We start from the raw sequence: 25,228 nt of genomic DNA, 5'->3' as shown, positions 1-25,228 counted from the left end.
AAACAGGCAAACTTCTCAACTCACCCCCTACAACCAATGGAGGTACTGATTCTTGTCATGGTGGAATAATAGTTATAATAAATGACTAATATTACGGAAAACTCTTGACTTTATTTTGAATATACAAAATGATAAAAAGCACGCGCTGTAATAAAACAACAGACCACGGCGACACAACAATATCCTTTGTCAAGTGTAAAGGTAATCAATTCATACAAGCTTGTTTATAACATTTTAAGGTCAAAAACAAAAATCAAAAAGATAGCATAATGACGTCACGTTTCAAAAAATATACTTTTATCATTTTTAATTTGGCGACATCTATGTCTGCGAAAAAATTTCAACGTTTTCCAAATTGGCTAAAGTTCACCTTCTTTATCTAAATTTAATTTACCAATTTTGTGTATAATTATTTTTTCCGCTATTTTACGTTTAAAGGTATGTTTTTAAAAAGGGGAATTTTTTTATTATTTAAGTTAATATTATGTCGAGATTTTTAACGACGCGTTCATGTTCTTTAATTCGAGTAAGAACCGGACGTATTGTTTCGCTGACAACAGTACTCCTTAAACCTTTTGCGTAACTTTTGAGACACCCTGTATCTATAAATAATTTTAAAAATTTAAATTAATACTTCAATTTTAATAAATTTTTTCCACGAAAGCTTTAAACCGATCGATAAGCGACACCTCCTTCTAAACTATCGAGTAAATTAAACTTTAGATTTGAGAAGGGACCCTCTTTGAAAACAAATCGCCGGAGTGCGAGGCTCTCCCCTCAAACCACGTGGCGCACGCTTGATTTATAAAACCACCCCTCCAAAGCCGGCATCCCAGGCTAACTGCCCGCAGCGCCAGCGGATCTAAACGCTTTAAGTTTAAAAGCCATTGCGTTTCATTCCACAGATTCCTCTGTATCTTCGGAGGATGCGAGGAGTGAGGGGAGACGATATATTTCAGAGTCTGAGCACGTAATGGGTAGCGTTCGAAATAGTAATCTCTTCGGTTTGGAGCCTCTGTGTGTGTGTGTGTGGCCGGCTCTCGAAATAATACGGATGATATTCCGAGGTCACTTTTCAACGTGGCCTAATAGGCGAATCGTGGCTCACTTTACGCTCAGTCTCGAAGGCCATTTAGAACAGGGCGCATTACGCGTTTAGGGACAAGACACCAAAGCGTAATTTCTTCTCTCTGGTGGCACTCGGTTTTTTCGCGTTCCCCGCCTTCAATAATGAACTAGTTTTTGGGGTAAAAGCGCCAGTGATTAATCTGTAGGTTCGGCATCTTTTTTTTTGTTTCGGTGGCGCCGCCTCTTACCAATCACCGTGAAGGAACTCGGGGGGAGGATGAATTAGCGCCGCTAATGGTTTTGTAATAAAAAGTCTCTAGCCAGCACGCTTCAAACAGCCGCTAATGTTTTTAATTTCGCGATACGCGAGTGACTGTTCATATTGCTTATTTTTTAAAGGAAAGATGTGCCGGTTTCAAGGCGTGCTTTAAAACGCTATAGACAATTTCAAATTTCATTTCACGTACGTTTGTGGTTTGTGGTCGCTAGATGGTGCCTTGGTTATTAGCTTAGCTAATTATTATTATTATTACACTGGACTACTAATTCCATACATTTAAATTGACATTTGACTATTTACTCCCAAGTATGTAAACTAATACCACCACTACGTGGCTCTTTTGGTCGTAGCCGCCATTTTCGGGGAAATTGTATATCGAACATTCGTCTAGTAGATAATTTTGGTTTGAGTCTATTTGCTCGATTCCCAAATGATCGAACGGGTGCCATTTGATCGAATTTCCATTTGATCGAATTGCATTTGATCGAATGGCATTTGATCGAATGGCATTTGATCGAATTGCATTTGATCGAATGGCATTTGATCGAATGGCATTTGATCGAACGAAATTTGATCGAAAGCTACTGTAGGGTAAAACTACTAGTTTTTGGGAGTAAATCGAAAAGGCAACGGTGCATACGCGCCTACGGCGCGCGTACATCAACCTAACCTAACCTAACCTAACCTGACCCTATTTATATATATCAAAAACAACGGGCCGTTATCGTCGATGTCATAAAAAATTCCATCATATAGTGTATTAAGTAAAAACCTCTTCATCTTTGTGGCTTAATACAGTTAAAGCAATTAATTATTCCATCATTATTCCTTCTGCACTTCATATTGACATTCGGTAAAATAAAAACATACCAACTGGTACTATAAATACTTTTGAATTCGATCAAATAGTATTCGATCATTTGAAGGTTCGATCTTATGAAACAAATGGGATTCGATCAAATGGAATTTCGATCAATTGCAACGTATAATGATCGACTGTCGATCACATATTTTTCGATCAAATGGACCAACACCATAATTTTAAGTTGAGAATTTAATGACGTAATATGGAAAATGATTTATTAATTAATACATATTCCAATGAAGTGTAATATTAACATTTTATTCGCACCCAATGGTATCCGAGTCCAGCTGCAAAATTCCATGTTTCAGACACTACAGGTAAAAACTCGGAACAACTCCTTCCGCGTTGAGTTTGAAAGTTCACTCCCCACTGTTTAAGGGGTTTTCCTCCGAGCTCTTCAGTTTCCCCTTCCATAAAAACTTGTAGAGGTTAACGGTAATAGTTAGTGTAGGGAGCTGTTGGATCGTGTGCGTGTGGCATCAAGGGCTTGCCACCACCCTCCTATTAATTTTAACCCGGACACCTGAATTAATGGCTTTAAAAGTCGCTGGATTACTTAGGTGGTGCCTTGGGTATTAGCCTAGCTGATTATTATTATCTATGTCGAACTAAACCTTGATTACTTTCAGGTGAATTATTTTGAAAATTAGTTCCGGTAATAATATTATTAATTGTCCTACTTATATTAATATATTACTGATAGGCATTCACCGATATATCGGCCTATTTGTATCGGCCGATATCAGTATTAGAAAAATATTTTCAAAAACAAATTTAAAAATAAGAAAATTCTCGATTAACTAACTAATGATAATATTTTATTTGATTGGCCGCGCCACGTACGCCAGACTTTAGAAGCTAGCTATTTTAGACCGGGGGTTACGAGTGTAAACAGATAAATAACAACGATATTCGATTTGTGATAGAAAATATGTGCCAAGTAAAATGAAAAGAAACATATTAGGATATGCTCTTCAAACCTATTTTCATGAAAAATTAGAATAAAATGGTATGACAGTGTACTGAACCATCTTTTACAACGATCATACAGGGTGTTTCAAAAGGTGATGCAAAAATTTGTTGTAGGGGGTGTGTTGAGAAATATGCCGGTTTTTTTTTTATTTTCCTACGATGAGTGAAAAGAGCGCCAGAGAGCTTCAAAGTGTGGCCTACTAGCCCCTGGAAGTAGGCTGCAACAAGCGCAAAACCAAGCAGCAGGGAAATGTGAACATTAAGGTTTGGGTTCGTGTGATAGGTAAAAAAGGACTTTGTAAACTTAAACGGTATTTAAAGTCCCTGCTGCTTGGTTTTGCGCGTGTTGCAGCCTACTTCCAAGGGCTCGTAGGCCACACTATGAAGCTCTCTGGCGCTCTTTTCACTCATCGTAGGAAAATGGTGAAAAACAGGCATACTTCTCAACTCACCCCCTACAACTCCTTCAAATTTTTGCATAACGTTTTAAAACACCCTGTATACACTACTGTTATTATACAGTGGCGGCGCCAGGAATTTTCGCGACGGTAGGCAAACCAAATAAATGGGCCCCCGACTCGGGACCCCCCTTTTCTCAACGAAATACTTCAATAAAATAAAGTAGTGATGTACATGACGAACAAAAAAGTTCTAACAACAGTAAAACGAGTCCAAATATAACAGAACTGGTTTTATTTACTAGGAGATACCTAAAATATTTCTAAATACATTATCGACATTGGTTTCATTGTTATTTATAAATAATTTTATCCCTTGGGACAATTTTGAGACCCTTTCTAGATCAATTTGGGGCCCCTTGTAGGGTGATTTTGGGGCCCCTCAAAAGTTTAAGGTAGGCAGTGGCCTACCTGGCCTACCCCCTAGCGCCGCCACTGTTATTATAGATAACTTTGTTAATATCTGCCAATATTACCGGCGATATATCAGTCCCGAATAGACATATTGGTGCATCCCTAGTTACTTACGTTCCAACCATAAGCTGATATCAACTTTTATTCGCCACAAGCCAAATAGAGTTGGTCCGAGGATAGTTTTATTTTCGAAGCTTTTCCCGACAGGTTACTTAGGAAAGCGCGTTAACATAGGTTCGGATTTGTAAAACAATAAAAGGACATTAGAGGTCATTTTTGCGCCGAAAACGTCAATTTCCCGCGTCAGGGGGCGCTACCAGCGTCGACTCCTTTTTCCGCTTGATAGCCATTACGTATGCATTAAAGGTTCGCGAGACGGTAACGTTATCAGCCAAGCGTCGCGTAATAACCCGGAGAGAAGCTAGACCGAGGCTCTCCGGACGGGATCGTTTTCTTGGCGACCCCACCCGACATTCGCCGCGACGATGGAGATCGACCGACTTTACCCCTCCTCCGAGCCTCGCGAACAGTGTCCGCTTGGAGTTCGGAAATTCGTATTTTTTTCGCGTAGTTGGTTTTTGGTGTTTCACTGTCATTCCGCCAGGGGGAGACAACGATGATGATTTTTAGTCTCTGGATAAGGAAGCTAGGGATGTAAAGGGGTGGGGTTAGATAAAGAGGGGGAAATCGTTGACGCAAAAACAGGCTTCTTCATTTTTTGTTTTATTATTTTATGACGGTAAAGTGAGATGGCGATGTTGTCAAAATTTGGGGAGAAAATTACCCCGTTTTGTTTCGCCTTCAAAATGTTGCTGGTCTCAGAGAATGGCACTCACCGTTGAAACGATTTTACAGTTATGAGGTTCAGCATTTCCCCGTTTCAAACCTCTACGTTTTGGCGCTGCTTTTCAGACGTCTGCACTGACGTATTATTGTAAAGGAATTTGCTTAATCTCTCAACTAATTTCGTCAGGTCGTATCAAAAATTATGCACCAAATAATTCGGTCAAATTACAAATCACGTATTCGAATTGTAGAATCGAATATTTGAATCGTCGAATAGTCAAATCGAATAGTCGAATTGTCAAATCGAATAGTCGAATTGTCAAATCGAATATTCCAAATATCGAATCAAACACTCGAAATATCGAATCAAACACTCTAAATATCGAATCAAACACTCGAAATATCGAATCAAACACTCGGAATATCGAATCGAATATTCGAAATATCGAATCAAATATTGAAATCATCGAATCAAATATTCAAATCATCGAATCGAATATTCAAATTGACGATCCGTCAATTCGAATATTCGAATAAAAAATTTCACATTTTCTATTGTTTAAATGTCGAATCAAATATTCGAATTGTCGAATCGAATATTCGATTTGTCAAATCGAATATTTGAATTGTCGAATCGAATATTTGAATTGTCGAATCGAATATTCGATTTGTCAAATCGAATATTTGAATTGTCGAATCGAATATTTGAATTGACGAATCGAATATTCGAATAAAAAATGTAACATTTTCTATTGTTTAAATGCTATTTTTCTTACTAAACGTTTTTTCAACACTAACGCTCTCGCCTAGTTTCAACTTGGACTTGCAAACCGAAGTGAGTAGCATATTATCGTGCTTGGTAAAGGTATACTTCGCTTTGGGCATATTTAGACACTAGGGGGCTCTGTGCTGAACATTACCTTGACTGCACAATAACTCCGAAAATCAGTTTTTTGTCATACTAATTGTAATTACTTTACTTATGGTAATATCAGACATTTTGTAGACATTTGAGAAAATTAAATTATACACTATGCATTTCTCTTTTCTGATAGCAGATGGCGCTACAGTATTATTAGCCCTCGAATATTTAACTAAGCGGGAGACTGATATTTTCGCAGACGTTTGTTAATCGTCAACAGTACACTAATAGTTTTATGTCTTGCCTAGTTTAAAGTGATAATACCTCATTAGTTCTTTCATTAAATATAAATACGTTCATTAATGATTAACTAGGCAACATTTGTGTACAAAATTTTAAATTATCAAGCAGCTTCAATAAGGAGGATTTTCGACCAGTCTATGGTGTCTATTTTCCTCCAGGATAGAGACAGCTAATCAAAAGCTAGAGAATAGATCGTGACAAATTTTTACGTTACCAAAAGGTTCCGCCTATCGCCTTGGGAGAGGCAACCTGATGTTTTTCCCTTGAATATTCATGGCTTAAATAAATTCATCCTATTACCAAGAATGCGTATGGTCGAATTTTTCACCTTCACCAAGTTTTAGTGATGTAAGTCGAAATATTTCCCGGGAAATGACTAAGGCTTTTTTTCCGGATAAATGAAAAAAGTTTTCATTGCATGATTAGTCTAATATTGTTTGCAAATTTAAATAAAGCGGCATTTTCGCCTCATTTTTTCGAATCGAAAAGTAAAACGAAACCTCTAGACTAGTTTAAACTGATTAACAATGTAACACTATTAATGTTTTGTAGTATGTTTACTGTTATAAGACATTTTATATCGATAAAAAGTTAAAACATTAAAAACCCATGAAAAGTAATTTACGTTTAATTTTTTTATTTTTTTATTTGCGGAAATTAGCACTCAGAATCGGAGGTCGTTTTCCTTATGAAAGTGATGAGAAAATCGAGTCAAATAAAAGCTAATTTCCATCCCCGTCTTTTGACGCGATAAATTGCACTTGGGAATTGCGGGTATAGTTATTTCTACGTATAAAAAAGGTTTCGTAAAAATAAAAACTTTTTTTTCGGCCTAGGAGCGCGCAGAATTTCATATTTGAGGTCAAAATGCAACTTCATAAGGAAAACGCCTCCAACATGGGGATTATAGCAGTCTGATAAATTTGATTATATGTTTAATCAAGAATGTATTTATTGATATTTAGGAAGAATGATTATGTAGCGACAATCGCCGGGCACGTTGAACGCCTTTCCCCAGTCTCGCGCGGGGGGAAAGACAAAACGTCACCGGCGTTTGATTTCCATTGCGTTAGGTGACGTAAATTTTGCTTTAGTCCCATTCGACCGAAATCCCATTCGACCGAAGGCGGTTTTTGAGGTGTCCCATTCGACCGAATTCCGCCGAAACGTGCGGTTTTTATGTGTCCCATTCGACCGAACGCTTTTATGTGTCCCATTCGACCGAACGCTGCTATATAAATTGGCTTTTGGAATGAGCATGAATTATATTTTTATCTTCACCTAGTCAAGAAAAGTAACTGAACCAAAACTTAAATAGTAAACTTAACCAACTCTAACCTAACCTAACCTAACCTAACCTAAACATGGATCTTCGATAGTACATACTTTATAAATAAAATACCAAATCACCCCGCCTATTGGGCTACATTTTAAAATTCTTTCGGTCGAATGGGATTTCGGTCGAATGGGAATAAACGTAAATTTTAAGCAGCCAATGAAATACCGGGACTATTCGTTTTATTTTAAGCGGAGGAGCGTACTGGGGGGACCAACGGGTGGATTGAGTGAAATGCTATAACCGTCTCGACATAGACATTCTCCCTAGGTATAAATAAATACATTCTTGGTTAAATTATTTACCATTATTCAATTTTAAGATCGGTTTAATAAAGAAGACCTTCCGATGTCGACGCGCCATCTTACTGCGGAGTTAAAAATTAAGTACTTTTTTTAAACTACGATAAAACCTTTGTACAAAAGGGATATGGAAGGCTTTGTAGGTAATCGGCGACCCATTCGTTAAGCTCCCTTGAAAACAATTACTTCGTTATTATTTTAGCCTCTTCGCAGTCCCTCCTAATTACCTTCCGCGTCCGCAATAATCCCCGAAGACGCTCCATTTTTGCGCCAAAATCGGACGCCAGGCGGCGCCGCGCTTTTTCTTTATCCGAAATTGGCAACGCGTGAAGCCGTATTACGGCGCGCGGGTCCGGCTAGACGCCAGACTGACCGTTCTTATTCGATCATGGCCATCGGCTAGCGGCCGTTTTCACCAGCCTGAGGCCAAGGCCCGACCGAGGCTTAAGAACGAGTCTGACGGACGGAAACCTTTAAAACGCGGCGCTACGAATTCATATAGCGTCGCTGGCACGCGCTTTTTATTCGACTTTTCGCGATGGAACCTTTTTCGCGTCTTTTAAGAAGGTGGCCCCGTTGATATCCATCGCGAGCCCGACTCACCGGACAGTCCCGTCAAAGGCGATCGAGAGGGTGAAGTCTGTCCGCGTCGTTAGATCTCCTTCGTAGGAGACTTTGGGATGTAGAGTGAGCGCGTGCTCCCCGGAAAAGAAATGGTCTACTTATAACCGCGCTTTCCTTTTTGCTTCGCTGTTACGCTCCGTTCGCTTTTTACCGCCATCTATCGGTAAAGGAAGTGTGGGTCCTTTTTGGTTTTTGGTGGTGCAATGGGGGGGCGTGCGGGGAAAACACTATAGGTATGCCGCTGAGTGCGAAGTCCCAGGAAGCTTTGTTTTAGAGAATGGCTTTTATTGTACGTCGAGGCTTACGACGTCTGGGGCCTCGAAATACGGGCTGACCGTGTTCGAATTTAGCGTTCCATTTCGGGATATCGTTGCTCAAAGCTCAAACTGTTTGGATTAGGTGCCAATAATTTAGAGGGCAAAGTAAATTTGATGGAATACTTTGACGAGGGGCTGTGTTGGTTGTCAATAACTGGCCAACAAAAAACTTTAAAGCCGAAGGCGTTATTTTCCTTAGGAATGAAGAATACTTTTATGTTCTTACGTTAATTTAACTAAATTAGTCCGGGTCTAGTCTTAGCCAGGGGCGATTAGTAATGATAATAATAACAATAAGATAGGGTAATACATAAGGCACCACTATAGACTTCTAATGCCTTTATTGACTAAAATGGTTATTTTAAACTTCCAATTGATGACCTCGACCTTTCAAATGATGATCTAGACATGACCTCGACCTTCAAAATCATGATCGCGACCTTCAACATGATGACCTCGACCTTCAACATGATGATCTCATGATGATCTCGACTTTCAAAATGATGATCTCGACTTTCAAAATGATGATCTCGACTTTCAAAATGATGATCTCGACTTTCAAAATGATGATCTTAAACTCCAAAATGATGATCTCGACTTTCAAAATGATAATCTCGACTTTCAAAATGATGATCTTAAACTCCAAAATGATGATCTCGACTTTCAAAATTATAATCTCGACTTTCAAAATGATAATCTCGACTTTCAAAATGATAATCTCGACTTTCAAAATGATAATCTCGACTTTCAAAATGATAATCTCGACTTTCAAAATGATAATCTCGACTTTCAAAATGATAATCTCGACTTTCAAAATGATAATCTCGACTTTCAAAATGATAATCTCGACTTTCAAAATGATAATCTCGACTTTCAAAATGATGATCTCGACTTTCAAAATGATAATCTCGACTTTCAAAATGATAATCTCGACTTTCAAAATGATAATCTCGACTTTCAAAATGATAATCTCGACTTTCAAAATGATAATCTCGACTTTCAAAATGATAATCTCGACTTTCAAAATGATGATCTCGACTTTCAAAATGATGATCTCGACTTTCAAAATGATGATCTTAAACTCCAAAATGATGATCTCGACTTTCAAAATGATGATCTCGACTTTCAAAATGATGATCTTGATTTTCAAAATGATGATCTTAAACTCCAAAATGATGATCTCGACTTTCAAAATGATGATCTCGACTTTCAAAATGATGATCTCGACTTTCAAAATGATGATCTCGACTTTCAAAATGATGATCTCGACTTTCAAAATGATGATCTTAAACTCCAAAATGATGATCTCGACTTTCAAAATGATGATCTCGACTTTCAAAATGATGATCTTGATTTTCAAAATGATGATCTTAAACTCCAAAATGATGATCTCGACTTTCAAAATGATAATCTCGACTTTCAAAATGATGATCTTAAACTCCAAAATGATGATCTCGACTTTCAAAATTATAATCTCGACTTTCAAAATGATAATCTCGACTTTCAAAATGATAATCTCGACTTTCAAAATGATAATCTCGACTTTCAAAATGATAATCTCGACTTTCAAAATGATAATCTCGACTTTCAAAATGATAATCTCGACTTTCAAAATGATAATCTCGACTTTCAAAATGATAATCTCGACTTTCAAAATGATAATCTCGACTTTCAAAATGATGATCTCGACTTTCAAAATGATAATCTCGACTTTCAAAATGATAATCTCGACTTTCAAAATGATAATCTCGACTTTCAAAATGATAATCTCGACTTTCAAAATGATAATCTCGACTTTCAAAATGATAATCTCGACTTTCAAAATGATGATCTCGACTTTCAAAATGATGATCTCGACTTTCAAAATGATGATCTTAAACTCCAAAATGATGATCTCGACTTTCAAAATGATGATCTCGACTTTCAAAATGATGATCTTGATTTTCAAAATGATGATCTTAAACTCCAAAATGATGATCTCGACTTTCAAAATGATGATCTCGACTTTCAAAATGATGATCTCGACTTTCAAAATGATGATCTCGACTTTCAAAATGATGATCTCGACTTTCAAAATGATGATCTCGACTTTCAAAATGATGATCTCGACTTTCAAAATGATGATCTTAAACTCCAAAATGATGATCTCGACTTTCAAAATGATGATCTCGACTTTCAAAATGATGATCTTGATTTTCAAAATGATGATCTTAAACTCCAAAATGATGATCTCGACTTTCAAAATGATAATCTCGACTTTCAAAATGATGATCTCGACTTTCAAAATGATGATCTCGACTTTCAAAATGATGATCTTAAACTCCAAAATGATGATCTCGACTTTCAAAATGATGATCTCGACTTTCAAAATGATGATCTTGATTTTCAAAATGATGATCTTAAACTCCAAAATGATGATCTCGACTTTCAAAATGATGATCTCGACTTTCAAAATGATGATCTCGACTTTCAAAATGATGATCTCGACTTTCAAAATGATGATCTCGACTTTCAAAATGATGATCTTAAACTCCAAAATGATGATCTCGACTTTCAAAATGATGATCTCGACTTTCAAAATGATGATCTTGATTTTCAAAATGATGATCTTAAACTCCAAAATGATGATCTCGACTTTCAAAATGATAATCTCGACTTTCAAAATGATGATCTCGACTTTCAAAATGATGATCTCGACTTTCAAAATGATGATCTTAAACTCCAAAATGATGATCTCGACTTTCAAAATGATGATCTCGACTTTCAAAATGATGATCTTGATTTTCAAAATGATGATCTTAAACTCCAAAATGATGATCTCGACTTTCAAAATGATAATCTCGACTTTCAAAATGATGATCTTAAACTCCAAAATGATGATCTCGACTTTCAAAATGATGATCTCGACTTTCAAAATGATAATCTCGACTTTCAAAATGATGATCTTAAACTCCAAAATGATGATCTCGACTTTCAAAATTATAATCTCGACTTTCAAAATGATAATCTCGACTTTCAAAATGATAATCTCGACTTTCAAAATGATAATCTCGACTTTCAAAATGATAATCTCGACTTTCAAAATTATAATCTCGACTTTCAAAATGATAATCTCGACTTTCAAAATGATAATCTCGACTTTCAAAATGATAATCTCGACTTTCAAAATGATAATCTCGACTTTCAAAATGATGATCTCGACCTTCAAACTGATGATCTCGACCTTCAAACTGATAATATCGACCTCCAAATGATAATCTGGACAATAGTGATAATTATCAGCTAGGCTAATACCCAAGGCACCACCCAAGTCATCTAGCGACTTTAATGGCCATTAATTCAGGAAATATTGAGCGAGATAGAACATTAAAAATAAAGTTCTTAGTGTGAACGAGACCTTGATGGCAAAAGCAAAGCGCAGTGCACTTCGCTCCAATCCATATCTCAAAGGGTTTGTGACTGAGTTATGCTAAAAAGTTTTTCAATTCTTTGAGAAACTTGCTCGTTTTTTCCGCACGAAGACGAGAGGGGGAGTTAGAAGAAGAGTTTGGGGGGGGGGCAGCGTTTTCTTCAAGACGTCGATCATGTGTACGCCCAGCCAAGAAAAGGCGAGAAAAAATCTTTTCTTTGGGAGAATCTCACTTTAGGTCCACTCGAGATTTTGCCATCCAACTCTTTTTTATGTATTTTGGCCGAGAGCTAAAAACATAGCGCTTTATTGATATCGTCCATGACGACAATCTCACTTGACATTCCCGGTTACCTTCGCGCTCTATCGCACCTAAGGCGTTCCCCCTGTTTCTCTCGCTGTCAAGTATCCATGGACCAAATTGGTTCTCTCTATATCGCTCTTTTCAGTCGGTCGTGCCCCAAAGTCCAAATATTAGTTTTTGTTGGCTGGCTCCGATATTGTTTAATTTTGCGTGTAATTATATTCCGTTTTCTCAAGGGGTCATAGATATACGCGCTCAAATAGCCCGGATAAATTAAGCTTCTCTAATCTAGTATTTTTCCGATTGTTCGTTTACCCTTTACTACGAAAAGTAAATATGGCTTGCTATATCTCCAGCACGGTCGAGTACGGAATTGGCAATGAGGTAAGCTTGGATATACGCGATAACAGAATATATCTTTACAGTGAAGTATTCTCCGTTATCGTTTTGAAATATTTTAAAGGTGGTTTTCAAAATATATTAGTAAGGGGAAAATTTATAGTAAATTAATTTTAATAGTAAATTAATATTAATAGTAAATTAATATTAGTAGTATATTGATATTAACAATAAATTAATATTAACAGTAAATTAATATTAACAATAAATTAATATTAACAGTAAAGTAATATTAATAGTATATTAATATTAAAGGGAATATAACCTCAGGTATTTGGTGTGGAACACCAACGCTTGCAGCTCTGGCCGCTCTTGCCTTTGGCTTTAAAAATGTTTGGCGCCACTGTACAGGGACATTTGAAAAATTGAAGGGGTCTTCCGTAAAGATTGCTTTGCAGGTTATATTCCCTTTAACAATAAATTAATATTAAGAGTAAATTAATATTTAAGGCCTAGGTATTCTTCTGCCTGTCACTCTTTAAATTTACTTTCCTTCCAAACAAATACCCTGGTGGTAGGCCACCGTGTTCTGTGGTTGGCCTACCACCAGGGTATTTGTTTGGCGGGAAGTAACTTAAAGGGTGACAGACAGAAGATAAACTAGGCCTTTAACAGTATATTATTATTAACAATAAATTATTATTAACAATAAATTATTATTAACAATAAATTATTATTAACAATAAATTATTATTAACAATAAATTATTATTAACAATAAATTATTATTAACAATAAATTATTATTAACAATAAATTATTATTAACAATAAATTATTATTAACAATAAATTATTATTAACAATAAATTATTATTAACAATAAATTATTATTAACAATAAATTATTATTAACAATAAATTATTATTAACAATAAATTATTATTAACAATAAATTATTATTAACAATAAATTAATATTAACAATAAATTAATATTAACAGAAAATTAATATTAACAGAAAATTAATTTTAATAGTAAATTAATATTAACAGAAAATTCGCATTAATAGTACATTAATATTAATAGTGCATTAAAATTAATAGTAAATTAGTATTAATAATACATTAAAATTAATAGTAAAGTAATCTACATTAATATTTACATATTATATTGGAAGGTAGAGTTATATACGCTGTAAATTTGTAACTGTAAGTCGGTGTATTCTGAAGTAATTCGGCTAGAAAATAACACCAACTAGAACCCGAGAAGATACATGTTTAACTTGTATGGGTTAAATCAGGGGGGCCCAAATATAAAATGCCATATTGTATGGTCAGGATTGCCACAAAATTTTCAGATTAAAATTCCCTGTTTTCCCTGACCATTTTAAGAGATTTTCCCTGACTTATTAAGGCCAAAATTTTTCTTTTATATTTTACTTTTATCAGAAGTTAATAAGTTCAAATGGACTTATATTTCAGTAAAAAGGTTTTTGCAATGTTGAAAAAATTAGCCAAACATCCAAGGAAATAAATGATAATCGTGGAATTTGTCATACATCTAGAGTTAAATAACCTTCAAAAAGTGCCCAGATAAAATTGAATTCCCTGACCAATTCTTAAAATTCCCTGACATTTCCCTGAATTTTTAGGCCCATTTTTAAATTCCCTGACTTTTCCCTGATTTCCCTGTTTTCACTGACGTGTGGCAACCCTGATGGTAAATTAATATCGTTCCGGGCAGTCTCAAACTAAGCGCCTGTTACGGTGCAGGTATAGCTTCGTTGCGCTTTTAGATTCCGTTGCCAAATCCAATTTCGCCCAGTCGTACCATTAAGAATCCTCGGATTTAATTAGGCGAAAACAAAGGTTATAAATGACAACACCCATTCGCGTCTATAGACCCTTTCCATCGAGTTACCTCACGTACGCCGCCATGGCAATCCCTCGTGAGCGTGCAAGCACGCTATTCCGAATAAGTCATGCTATTTAAACACGTAAATTGAAACCACGCGAAAACGCGTTCAAAGTGAGCCGACGAATGCTACGCCACCAAACGGGGAAAACCGGCAAAATGACAGTTGGTGTATTTGCCTGAATTATTTCCCGTTAAATCCTGCACGCCATCTTTCAATTAAGTCTCTTCGCCGCGTCTTAAGGACAGTCGCTTAAAGAACCATCTGTCCCCGTAAGCCTTGCCCGAATGACACGAAAAAATTTGTTGTTACCCGGAGCGAAGACCTAATGGTTCGAGTCCCCGAGATCAAAGGAGTCTCTATCTATTCTCGGCGTTTTTCTGTTTGTCTAGGTTCAATTAAAGACGATTTCTTCGACCAGTTTACGGAGCTTCCGCCCAATTTCCTTGAATTATTAATAACGTTTTGTCTTAGCCAGGTCTTCTAGTTAGTTTTCTGTTAGTCTGATTGCTTTCATCTTCCTGTTATTTCGCGTTTACAGGCACTGATTTCAGACCCAACTTCTCTAGCTATAATTAACTACTTAATCATTACCGATGTCATAAGCTTCGACTGTATCTTAATTAGTAATTGATAGTTTAATCTAGCTCCTCTTAAATCTGATGATACATGCTTTTATATAACTTCCCATTATGTGCCTTGTCAATTAAAAGGCTAATCGAGGTTGCCACATATTTTTCACAATCAAATTCCCTGACTTTCCCAGGTTTTCCTTGACTTATTTTGTGCTAAGATTTTGTAATTTTTCATCTATATTTTAGTAAAAGTTTCCTATTTGCAACCACAATTAAATACCCTGACTTTTCCCTGATTTTAAGACTAATTTTTAAAATTCCCTGACTTTTGCCTGATTTTTAGACCCATATTCAAATTCCCTGACTTTTTCAGGAATTCCAGGTTTTCCAGGTACCATGGCAACCCAGCTAATACCGTTAGGTTACTAGACGAAATGGACTGAATATTATGTTCTAGATATTCTATTATACGCATATCAAGGCCACCTAAGTGGGAATCGGGCATAAGAAACATGTATTTAGCACTAGACAGCCTAGACAGGCGCGGGATAAATCAAAACTAGGATCTACGCTACCTGGCGGAGAAAAAGAGCAAATCCTCATATATCGGCCTCACCCCTACCACCTACACTACCTCTTGCCCTCTATGCATTGGGGGATTTGTTCATAAGTTTCGGTTTTTCACCACCAGGTGGAGTCATGTAGCCAATTTGGCCAGTCATTAGCCTAACATTAAACTCCCATTCGTTTCTCGACCTTCAAAATTTAAATCTCGACTTTCAAAATTTAAATCTCGACCTTCAAAATTTAAATCTCGACCTTCAAAATTTAAATCTCGACCTTCAAAATGATAATCTCGACTTTCAAAATGATAATCTCGACCTTCGAAATTTAAATCTCGACCTTCGAAATTATAATCTCGACCTTCGAAATGATAATCTCGACCTTCAAAATGATAATCTCGACCTTCGAAATTTAAATCTCGACCTTCGAAATTATAATCTCGACCTTCGAAATGATAATCTCGACCTTCGAAATTTAAATCTCGACCTTCGAAATTATAATCTCGACCTTCGAAATGATAATCTCGACCTTCGAAATGATAATCTCGACCTTCAAAATGATAATCTCGACCTTCGAAATTTAAATCTCGACCTTCGAAATTATAATCTCGACCTTCGAAATGATAATCTCGACCTTCGAAATGATAATCTCGACCTTCAAAATGATAATCTCGACCTTCGAAATTTAAATCTCGACCTTCAAAATTTAAATCTCGACCTTCAAAATGATAATCTCGACCTTCGAAATTTAAATCTCGACCTTCAAAATTTAAATCCCGACCTTCGAAATTTAAATCTCGAAATTCAAAATGATAATCTCGACTTTCGAAATGATGATCTTAAACTCCAAAATGATGATCTCGACCTCCAAAATGATGATAATCTACGCTACCTGGCGGATAAAAAGCGCAAATACTCCCAATCCACCTTACCCCTACCACCTATAAGAAGCAGTTTCCGGTAGCATGCCTTGGGGGATTGGTTCATAAGTTTCGGTTTTACACCACCAGGTGGATTCATGTAGCCAATTTGGCCAGTCATTAGCCTATTGTTAAACTCCCGTTCGTTTCAAACTTAGGGAGGCCTTGATAGTCTTATGGTTCTATATTTATGAATTATCACGAGTTAATTCTATTGTTTGGTATTTGTTAATTTATCGATTAAAAATTATATTTTATCATCGCTGTTAATGCAGTTCTGTCTTTATTTGTTGTCGATTCCAAACCCATCAATTTTATCGGCCTTTCTAAGTTATTGTCTAATTTGGGCAAACAATGTAATGGTGAGTTTCCGTGCAATCATGACGACCTCGATTACACCGTGTTTTCTATTTCTTTTAACCACTTTAAAAAGCACCCCGGAAAATATAATTAAAACTAATGCATAATTAAAGCGAGTAATATTCAAATATTTTATGAAGCGGCGATCATTTTATCAATAGTTAGAGACATCGCGAACAATTCTATCTTTTATTCGGATAATGGCAGATCGGAAGTTCAACCTAAAAAAAGCATTTCAGATTGATTTTTCATTTCGGTCGTAACACGTTTAAAACCACTTCGTTTTCCTTTTCTGCCTCACGAGGGCCATAAAAATGTACACGAATTAATCCTTAACTCTTTTCGTTTCAAAAGAATCGGAAAACATCAGATTAAGCGGTTGCTTAAAACGCCACCAATAAATACGAATATATTGTGTTTTCTATTGATTAAATGGGGCTCTTACTAACCTAATAATAATAATCAGCTAGGCTAATACCTTAGGACTAAGTCATCAAGCGACTTTTGAAGCCATTAATTCAGGTGGCCGGGTTACAATGCGTAGGAGGGTGGTGGCAAGCCCTCCATGTCAAGCGAGCCAACAGCTCCCTACACTTACTATTACCGATAACAAAATGATCATCTCGACCTCCAAAATTATGTTTTCGTCTTTTAAAATGATGATCTGTACCTTCAAAATGATTATCTCGACCGCTCTCTACACTAACTATTACCGTTAATCACAACAAGTTTTTATAGAAGGGGAAACCGAAGAGATCGGGGAAAACCCCTTACCAAGTGCCACAACTGGGATCGAACCCAGCTGCTCTTGCTGCGAGGCGAAAGTGCTGACCACTCCGCCACCCCACCTATATGAATACGAAAACCTTTACAAAGTATTTCAGTGGCTCTATGTACACTGAGAAATGCTTATTAATAGAGCAATTTCACTTAGTAGCTTTTGGCTATGGCCGCCATTTTGTAAGTATTTTTTTCTCTATGCGAAAAAGCGTTGATGACGTCGTGTCACGTGAGACTGAAATAGCTGAATATACTAACATACCCGGCTACAAAAACTAAATGATCTGCTACGATATAAAGATATTGCACGATCCAGTTGTAAAGCATCCAAGACGTTTCTAAGCCTCTTAAAAAATCGGGCAAAACCTTTCCGTTCTAAGCCACTTCTTACCGCCGAACGGCTACATTTCTGATACAGAATTGTTCACGTGCGTTGAATTCAAGTTAGGGAGTTGCGTCATCGGTCAGTTTTCTTTCTCGTTCGATTAATCTAATATCATCCAGTGAAAATACACCGTTTCGGGGGAGTCACGTACGCTTGCAAAAAAATCCCATCTGAAAAAGTATTTTCCTCGTTTAACCAAGATTTAAAGCTTTCCTTCCGTTTGAGCGGGGTATTTCACCCCGAGTCTGTCACTGGCCCAATACGCCCAAGCGTACGTGCTAGTATTAATAATTGAAGGTTTACTACTAAATATTTATAGAACCAATTAAGTACCTTAATATTAAATAGTTTAATGCGAATAATAAAATTTTAAATAGTAAATTAAAAAAACCAAAAATTAACTCAGTTTTCTGTAACGTAAAATCTATAATCGTTTAAAATTATTAATAAAATTGATAATAATTAGCTAGGCTAATACCCAAGGCACCACCCTAGGCCTAGGTCAAAGGTCATCTAGCGACTTTTATTGCCATTAATTCAGATGGCACGGTTACAATGCGTAGGAGGGTGGTGGCAAGCCCTTCATGCCACGCGAGCCAACAGCTCCCTACTCCAGGGACGGAAAATAACTCATTTTATAAAAGTATTTGGTGCTTCACCTAACGGTTTTGAATTAATTACTCGAAAAGTATCTAAAATAATGTTACGATATTAAGTCATGATAGAGTTGTTAATTTTCCGAGAAAATGAAATGCGGAAATTTTTCCAGAAAATTAAAACATAAATTACTTTTTAAGGGTTTTTAATGTTTTTATCGTTTTATCGCTATAAAATGTCTAATAACAGTAAACATACTACAAAACATTAATAGCGTTACATTCTTAATCAGTTTAACTTAGTCTAGAGATTTACTTTTACTTTTAGATTCGAAAAAATGAGGCGAAAATGCCGCTTTATTTAAAATTGCAAACAATATATTAGACTAATCATGCAAAGAAAATATTTTATTTTCGGAAAAATACGGAAAGTATTCCGGAAAAAAGGCCTTGGTCAATTTCCGGAAAATTTTCTGACTTACAACACTACATCATGAACTACATATTAACGTAGTGGATAGAATTACACTACTCTTAATAAAATCGGTCGAGGAGAATGCGAGATAGTAGGGACCTCGTAATATTTTAGGGACATAAATTCAAATTTAAATTTATTAAATAAAGCAAATAAGCATATCAACCATAATATATAAAATGGAAGATTAAAGTTCAAATAATGTTTTAAAAGAAACTAGAGTCAGAAAGTATCAGTAGTTTTCAAAATATCACGGATTGAATAAACCCTTTTTTGAACCGCAACCTCTAAGCAGGGTTGGCAAAAAACCGGCTTTTATAAGAATTAAAAATCCAGTATGGTTTAAACCGGTTAAAATTCTTAATAAAAAAATTCTCAAATTGCTTATATCTAGCCCTCATTACTTCGAAAATGCTAAAATTGTCCGATTTCAAAATTACGTTTTTGCGCGTGACAGTACCTTTACATTGTGAGGTATAGCAGACCTATTTACCTGCTTTTATACCCTAACAGGGCGGCGTATTTTGACGCGCAAAATGAATTTTAAGATCCCCTAATTGCTTATATCTAGCTCTCATTACTTGTGACAAAAAGTGAAGGTTAAGTTTTAGTTTTTCAATATTTCTAATTCATTTCTCAAATTTATTTTAATAAAAAAAGTAGATTTAACGATAGATTTTTTAAGTGGCTAAATCTGGTTTACCAACCCTGCCTCTAAGTTTTTATGTAAAGGGGAATCCCCTTTAAGCAGTGGGGAGAGAGCTTGCAAACTCAACGGGGAAGTGCCCCTTTAAAAAAAGGTAGATTTATAACGTAGGTTTATAGGCTAGGCTGTCGTCATAAGGCTTATAGCCTATTTATCCCATTTAATATTTTTAGTGGCCTATATTTTAACTCGCAAATTGTAAGAGGGTATTGTCCATAGGCCGTATTTATGGGGCATTCCTCCTCCCCCTTTACTACCCCCTTTCCTTTTTACGCTCACACGGGGCGCCATCTATCGAAAGATAAATGACCCCGATAATCCCGAGACCCAGTCTATCGAGTTCGCTATCCGGTCGCAACACGTGAGAATTTCTCCGCGCCTCAGCGTTCATTTGTAAAGCTTTACGGGCTAGATTTTCCGCTTTTTATTTTGTACCTCAGCCTACTCCTCTAGCGTCCGCGGCGTGAGGTGGGCGGCGTGAGGTGGCTCCCAAGCCTCTTTCGCCGCACGACACGTGATTTGTTTTATGCCGGCGCTCTTTTGAACCACGAGTCCATATGTTCTTAAATTCCTCTTGTCGCTATCCCACTTCCCTGCTACCCTTTCCCACTTCCCTGCTACCCTTCCCCCCTGTAAAAGTATCTTCTGGGTACCGCAATGACAGGTCTTCCACTTCTCTCTCTGGACTCTGGGCGACCCAGATGCGTCTGCTTGGCCTGGATAGCCCTTAATTGTCACCTCGCAAAGCACTGAAGAGGAGACCGGGGTGCGACTAGGCGACGATGCTGTGTTGCAAAGAGGGGGACAATTTGGGGGAAGATTTCGGTGTCGCAACTGCGAATGACGGCCCACTGACCCAACCTCGCGGAATTATACTCGGCGTCCATACCATATTGTAGGTATATACTGATGAGGTTTGGGACGCTTCCAAAGCAGACATGCCAAGTAGCCAATATATACCTCGCTATGGGTTAACTTATCCCTGACCACTTTTACTGCGCTTGGTTTGGGTCAAGTCGAAGCAGCCAGCGCCAAATAGAAGGTCGCTAATTTCACCATTATGTTTCTACGGGATTTTAAACGACAAAATCTGAAAATTTTAGGATTTTCCAATCAATTATTAGAGATATTAGAGCGTACTTTCGCGATGTATTTTTCTTAAAGATTTTTAGTTATTAATTCCAGATTTTGGGTGCTGAAAGATTTTTAAAACTGAGATTTTAAGATTTTGAATGTTTTTTTACGGGCGATTTCGTTAATTTTTTCAGATTGTTTTCTTTTATTTGCAGATTTTGGGTGCTGAAGATTTTAAAAAATTCTAAAGGCGATTTCGTGTACTTTTCAGATTTGTATCTTTTATTTCCAAATATTTTTGAGCGCGATTTCGCTGTAGAATTTGGAACATTTTATAAATTTTTAAACCTTATTTCTAAATTTCTAGTCCAGATTAATTTATAGATTTTATTTTTTCGCATTTAAAATTTCAATAAATTTTTTTGTATGTTCTACATAAAACGATTCGTTAAGTTTTGCAGAATTTCACCTATTTTTATCGAAGGATTTTCGTGTTGGAGTTTTCCTGTTATTAATTGGCAGTTTTTACAGCTGGTCAGTTTCCCAAAATTTTCAACCATCATTTGCGTTACATAATTAACATTAATTAATTAATGGGCGCTGTTAAAAGGACGGGTCATTTTCAATATACCTAAAAGCGTTTTTAAATGTAAATATTCCTCAGCTGCTTACCACTCTGCCATTAACCCTTCCGACGTGCAACCAGAAGTAAATAAAATATATCTCTTTCGGGAGAAGTACAAACTACGAAAGTATACATCGTAACGTCAAATGTAAGTTCTTTAACTTTTTACAAGCCGTAGTTTTCTAATGTAGTAGCTTTAGAACAAGGATGTCAAAATGTGCAATTTATATTAAATGACCTTGAAAATGATGGTCTCGACCTTGAATATGTTATATATAAATGTATTAAAATCGTATAATTAAAATTAACTACTGTAAACCGTGTGTTCGAAAAATGACGATTCTTAAGATCGCAAACTTAGTCATCCCTAAGATATATAATATACTTCTGGAAAGACGTACTAAATATGCAAATGCAATATTGTATTGTAATTTCCAAAAAAGTGTTTAATTTTATGTTTCGAAAATATAATTTAATAACATTCAAAATGGCGATCATTAAAATTGGAAATTTGGACACCACCATAGAAAGTATTTCGATTTGCATTATGTTTTGAATAAAAAATAAAGGTTTATAAAACGACTAAATTTGGACTATTAATTAAAAGGGTCTAATAATTTATTTTAGATCCATTTTACTATTTAATGTTTAATACAATATCTTTTGGGTATTGAAAGTCAAGAAGCCCTTGTGGTAATGGCATAAAAAATTTATTGCCCTAGGCGGAAACCAAGCTTATTCTGGCCATGTTAATGGTTAATATATTGAGACGTATTGAATAATTTAAAAAAAATTGCAAATAAATAAGTGCTTATGAAGGACTGAAAATAGAGTTTGAAAGGTCTAACTTGTTACGGTTTGTGAAAGAAAATTGGATGAAAAAGTGTAAAAAAGTACTTAAACACTCCACAAAAGGACGAAATTTGGAGAGCAGAAGGTTAAAATATGTTCTGTGGCAAAATTCTGAATGGTCTTAAATATCGGCAAATGTTTTCACCACTTTCGAGGGAATAACATTAAGGGGGAAGACTACAGTGGCCATTGTCGACTTTCGCGTTATTTCAAGCTGAACTCTTTTAATTTTGTATTTTAACTTATAAAATTAGCATTTAAGTGTAGTTTAGTGACTAAAATAATTTTCACAATTTTAAATTTAAAAGTAATTAAGTTATTACGTTTTAATTCGGACCCCGGAGCTAAACAAATTGGGCAAGCGCCCAAACTACCCTGTAGTTAGGACCTTATATCTCGTTAACTATTAATATTATAATTATCAAAATTATTTTAAGCACTAGAGGAAGGTTCAGCCTAATCAGAAAAATATAATTCAATGATGTAATTGTTAAAACAGGAACGTTCAGCTTGAACGAAAAAGAGGCTTTTACTGTATTCTTCCCCCTTAACACACACTAACATTAACGGGGATTGTGGTCTTTTGAACTACGTACCGTTAAAAATGGATTTTCCGGGATATTTTCCCCCGAGTTATCTCGTTTATGCATTATTTCAATATTTCTACCTTTATCGAACACTGTGACTGGAAGATATACCGTTTCGCGGAAAATCCGTTTACTATTAAAGAAAATATTTCCCAAAGTCTTAGTTTTTGTTGCCCTGTTTTGTTTAATATTTCGGGCTTTATATCCCCGAAATAATCCCCCTTTTTGAATATTTAATGGTAATATTTCATAACGAAGATTCGTCGCCACCGCATTATTCATAAGCTTTCCCTGTTTTTGTATTTCTGTCGGAAACCTTTAAATATAAAAATATATTTTTTGAAGTGCATTCTTCGATTTTTATCAAAAGCCATACGCAGTTAAAAACATTCGATTAAATATTAAATAGGAAATAAAACGTGTTTACCAAGTATCTTTAATATCGTTAAAAGGGCTAATTATCTTAAAAGGGCAATCGCAATGTCATTGCGCATTTAATTAATTAGTAATTAATAATTAGAAATAAATTCAAAAGGGTCACAAACCCGGTCCCCTTCTCAAAAATCAGCTCTTCGAAAATGTAAAAAGTAAACCAAAATTCGCCGGTTTATCCTTTGTACAAACGAAAAACTGAAATCATTACTAAATTAGTCTTTCGCCACCCCCTCCTTGCCACCCCCCTCCTCGACTCCCAACAGACGTTGCCTGAAATGACCGAAACAAATTTGGCAAATTAAAATTTCCTCGCTTAGAAAGCGTAGCTCGAATACCGAGTTTCGGCCCTTCAACGCGACATAGCTTAAATCTTCCACAAAAAAAAGTAAATGAAAATTAAAATGAAAGGAGGGAGGACCAAAAATTACCAAAATAAAACAAAATAAAAAAAAATAAATGAAAAATTGCGGAGGGAAGAATAGAACAAGCTAATTTATTTTTTTGGAACACTTCTGATTAAAAGGGGGGGGGGAATTGGGGCCGAAAATGAAAATGATATAATGCCGTTTGTTTGAAAAGAATGGATTTTTAGGGTTCAATTATTAGCGTTATTAATGATCAATTTTATTTTTTACGAAATTGATTTATAGTTTCAAATTTATTAGAATATTAATTTCTGATAACGATACGATATTTAACATCGTGGTTTATTATTTAATTTTAAATTTATATCGTTATTATTTGATATTTATTGCTTGTTTTTTAAGATTTATAAATTGGAGAAAACTGTATTGTCTATACTTATAAAATATTAAACATTTAGAAACATTTCTTTAATTATTTTTATTATAATTCATTTTATTATTTATATATTTATCGTTTTTAAGTTTTATTAATTTCAGAAAACATTATTTATTATACTAATTAAATATTAAAATAGCGAAAAGATAATTAACACAATCAGTATGATTATTTGATATTTATTTATAGTTTTTGAGTTTAATAAATTGGCGAAATTCTCTTTACTCTTCTCTTTAATTATTAAAATTTTGGAAACAAATATTCTATGGAATAAAATTAGGAGAAACAGCTTTAATTACGTTATAAAATTTAATTTAAAACATGTTAAAATGTTTGTCAAACAACGCATCATCTAATTTAATTCCACATAAAACAAATTCTACATTCGTAGTAATTAAATTAAATACATGTGAATACATTTAAAGGCCTAGGATTTCTTCTGCCAGTTTTCCTTTAAGTTTTCTTCCCGCCGCGCAAATATCCTGGTGGTAGGCCAACCGCAGAACACGTTGGCCTACCACCAGGATATTTGCGCAGCGGGAAGAAAACTTAAAGGAAAACTGGCAGAAGAAATCCTAGGCTTTTAAATTAAAATGTATTTTAAAATTTACGGGGTTTAAAATATAAAAAATTGTTTAAACTCACCAGCAATCGCGACTCCCATGAGAGCTGTAGCGACCCACAGAAAAGCTTCCAAAACGGAAGTGGTCATCGTCGACGACGACAGAGAACAATAACGTTCGATTTTGAAGGTGTATTTAGTTTAATTGGGACTGGTGTATCGTCGCAAATACTAATTTGAGAGTCGCGAAACACTTAGGCTCGGCGGAAGAGTCGAGCTCTCGAAGGAAGCATACCAGTCTGGAGGCAGGCGAGGGCCGTTCTGTCACGCGTCGGACCAAAGTTTGGCGCCCAAATACCAAACTCCGCCCACTTTTTTCTC

The 25,228-nt window shown here is 35.7% G+C and overlaps 1 protein-coding gene across 1 annotated transcript in view; it reads right to left on the bottom strand.

Annotated features, from left to right (window-relative positions):
* The window catches only part of LOC149952498 (uncharacterized), a 134,066-nt gene extending 109,069 nt beyond the window's left edge, over positions 1-24,997 (bottom strand). Inside the window, exon 1 of the mRNA XM_090169721.1 lies at positions 24,931-24,997. Coding sequence (XP_090025847.1) covers positions 24,931-24,997 — 67 coding nt within the window. The remainder of the gene's footprint in view (positions 1-24,930) is intronic.
* Between the last annotated feature and the right edge of the window lie 231 nt (positions 24,998-25,228).

The sequence above is a fragment of the Leiobunum rupestre genome, chromosome 3 (genome assembly GCF_980474605.1).
Source record: "Leiobunum rupestre chromosome 3, qqLeiRupe1.1.hap1, whole genome shotgun sequence".
NCBI classification, from domain to species: Eukaryota; Metazoa; Arthropoda; class Arachnida; order Opiliones; family Sclerosomatidae; genus Leiobunum; species Leiobunum rupestre.
The sequence above is the reverse complement of the archived record's forward strand: the minus strand, read 5'-3'. Positions and strand labels throughout refer to the sequence as shown.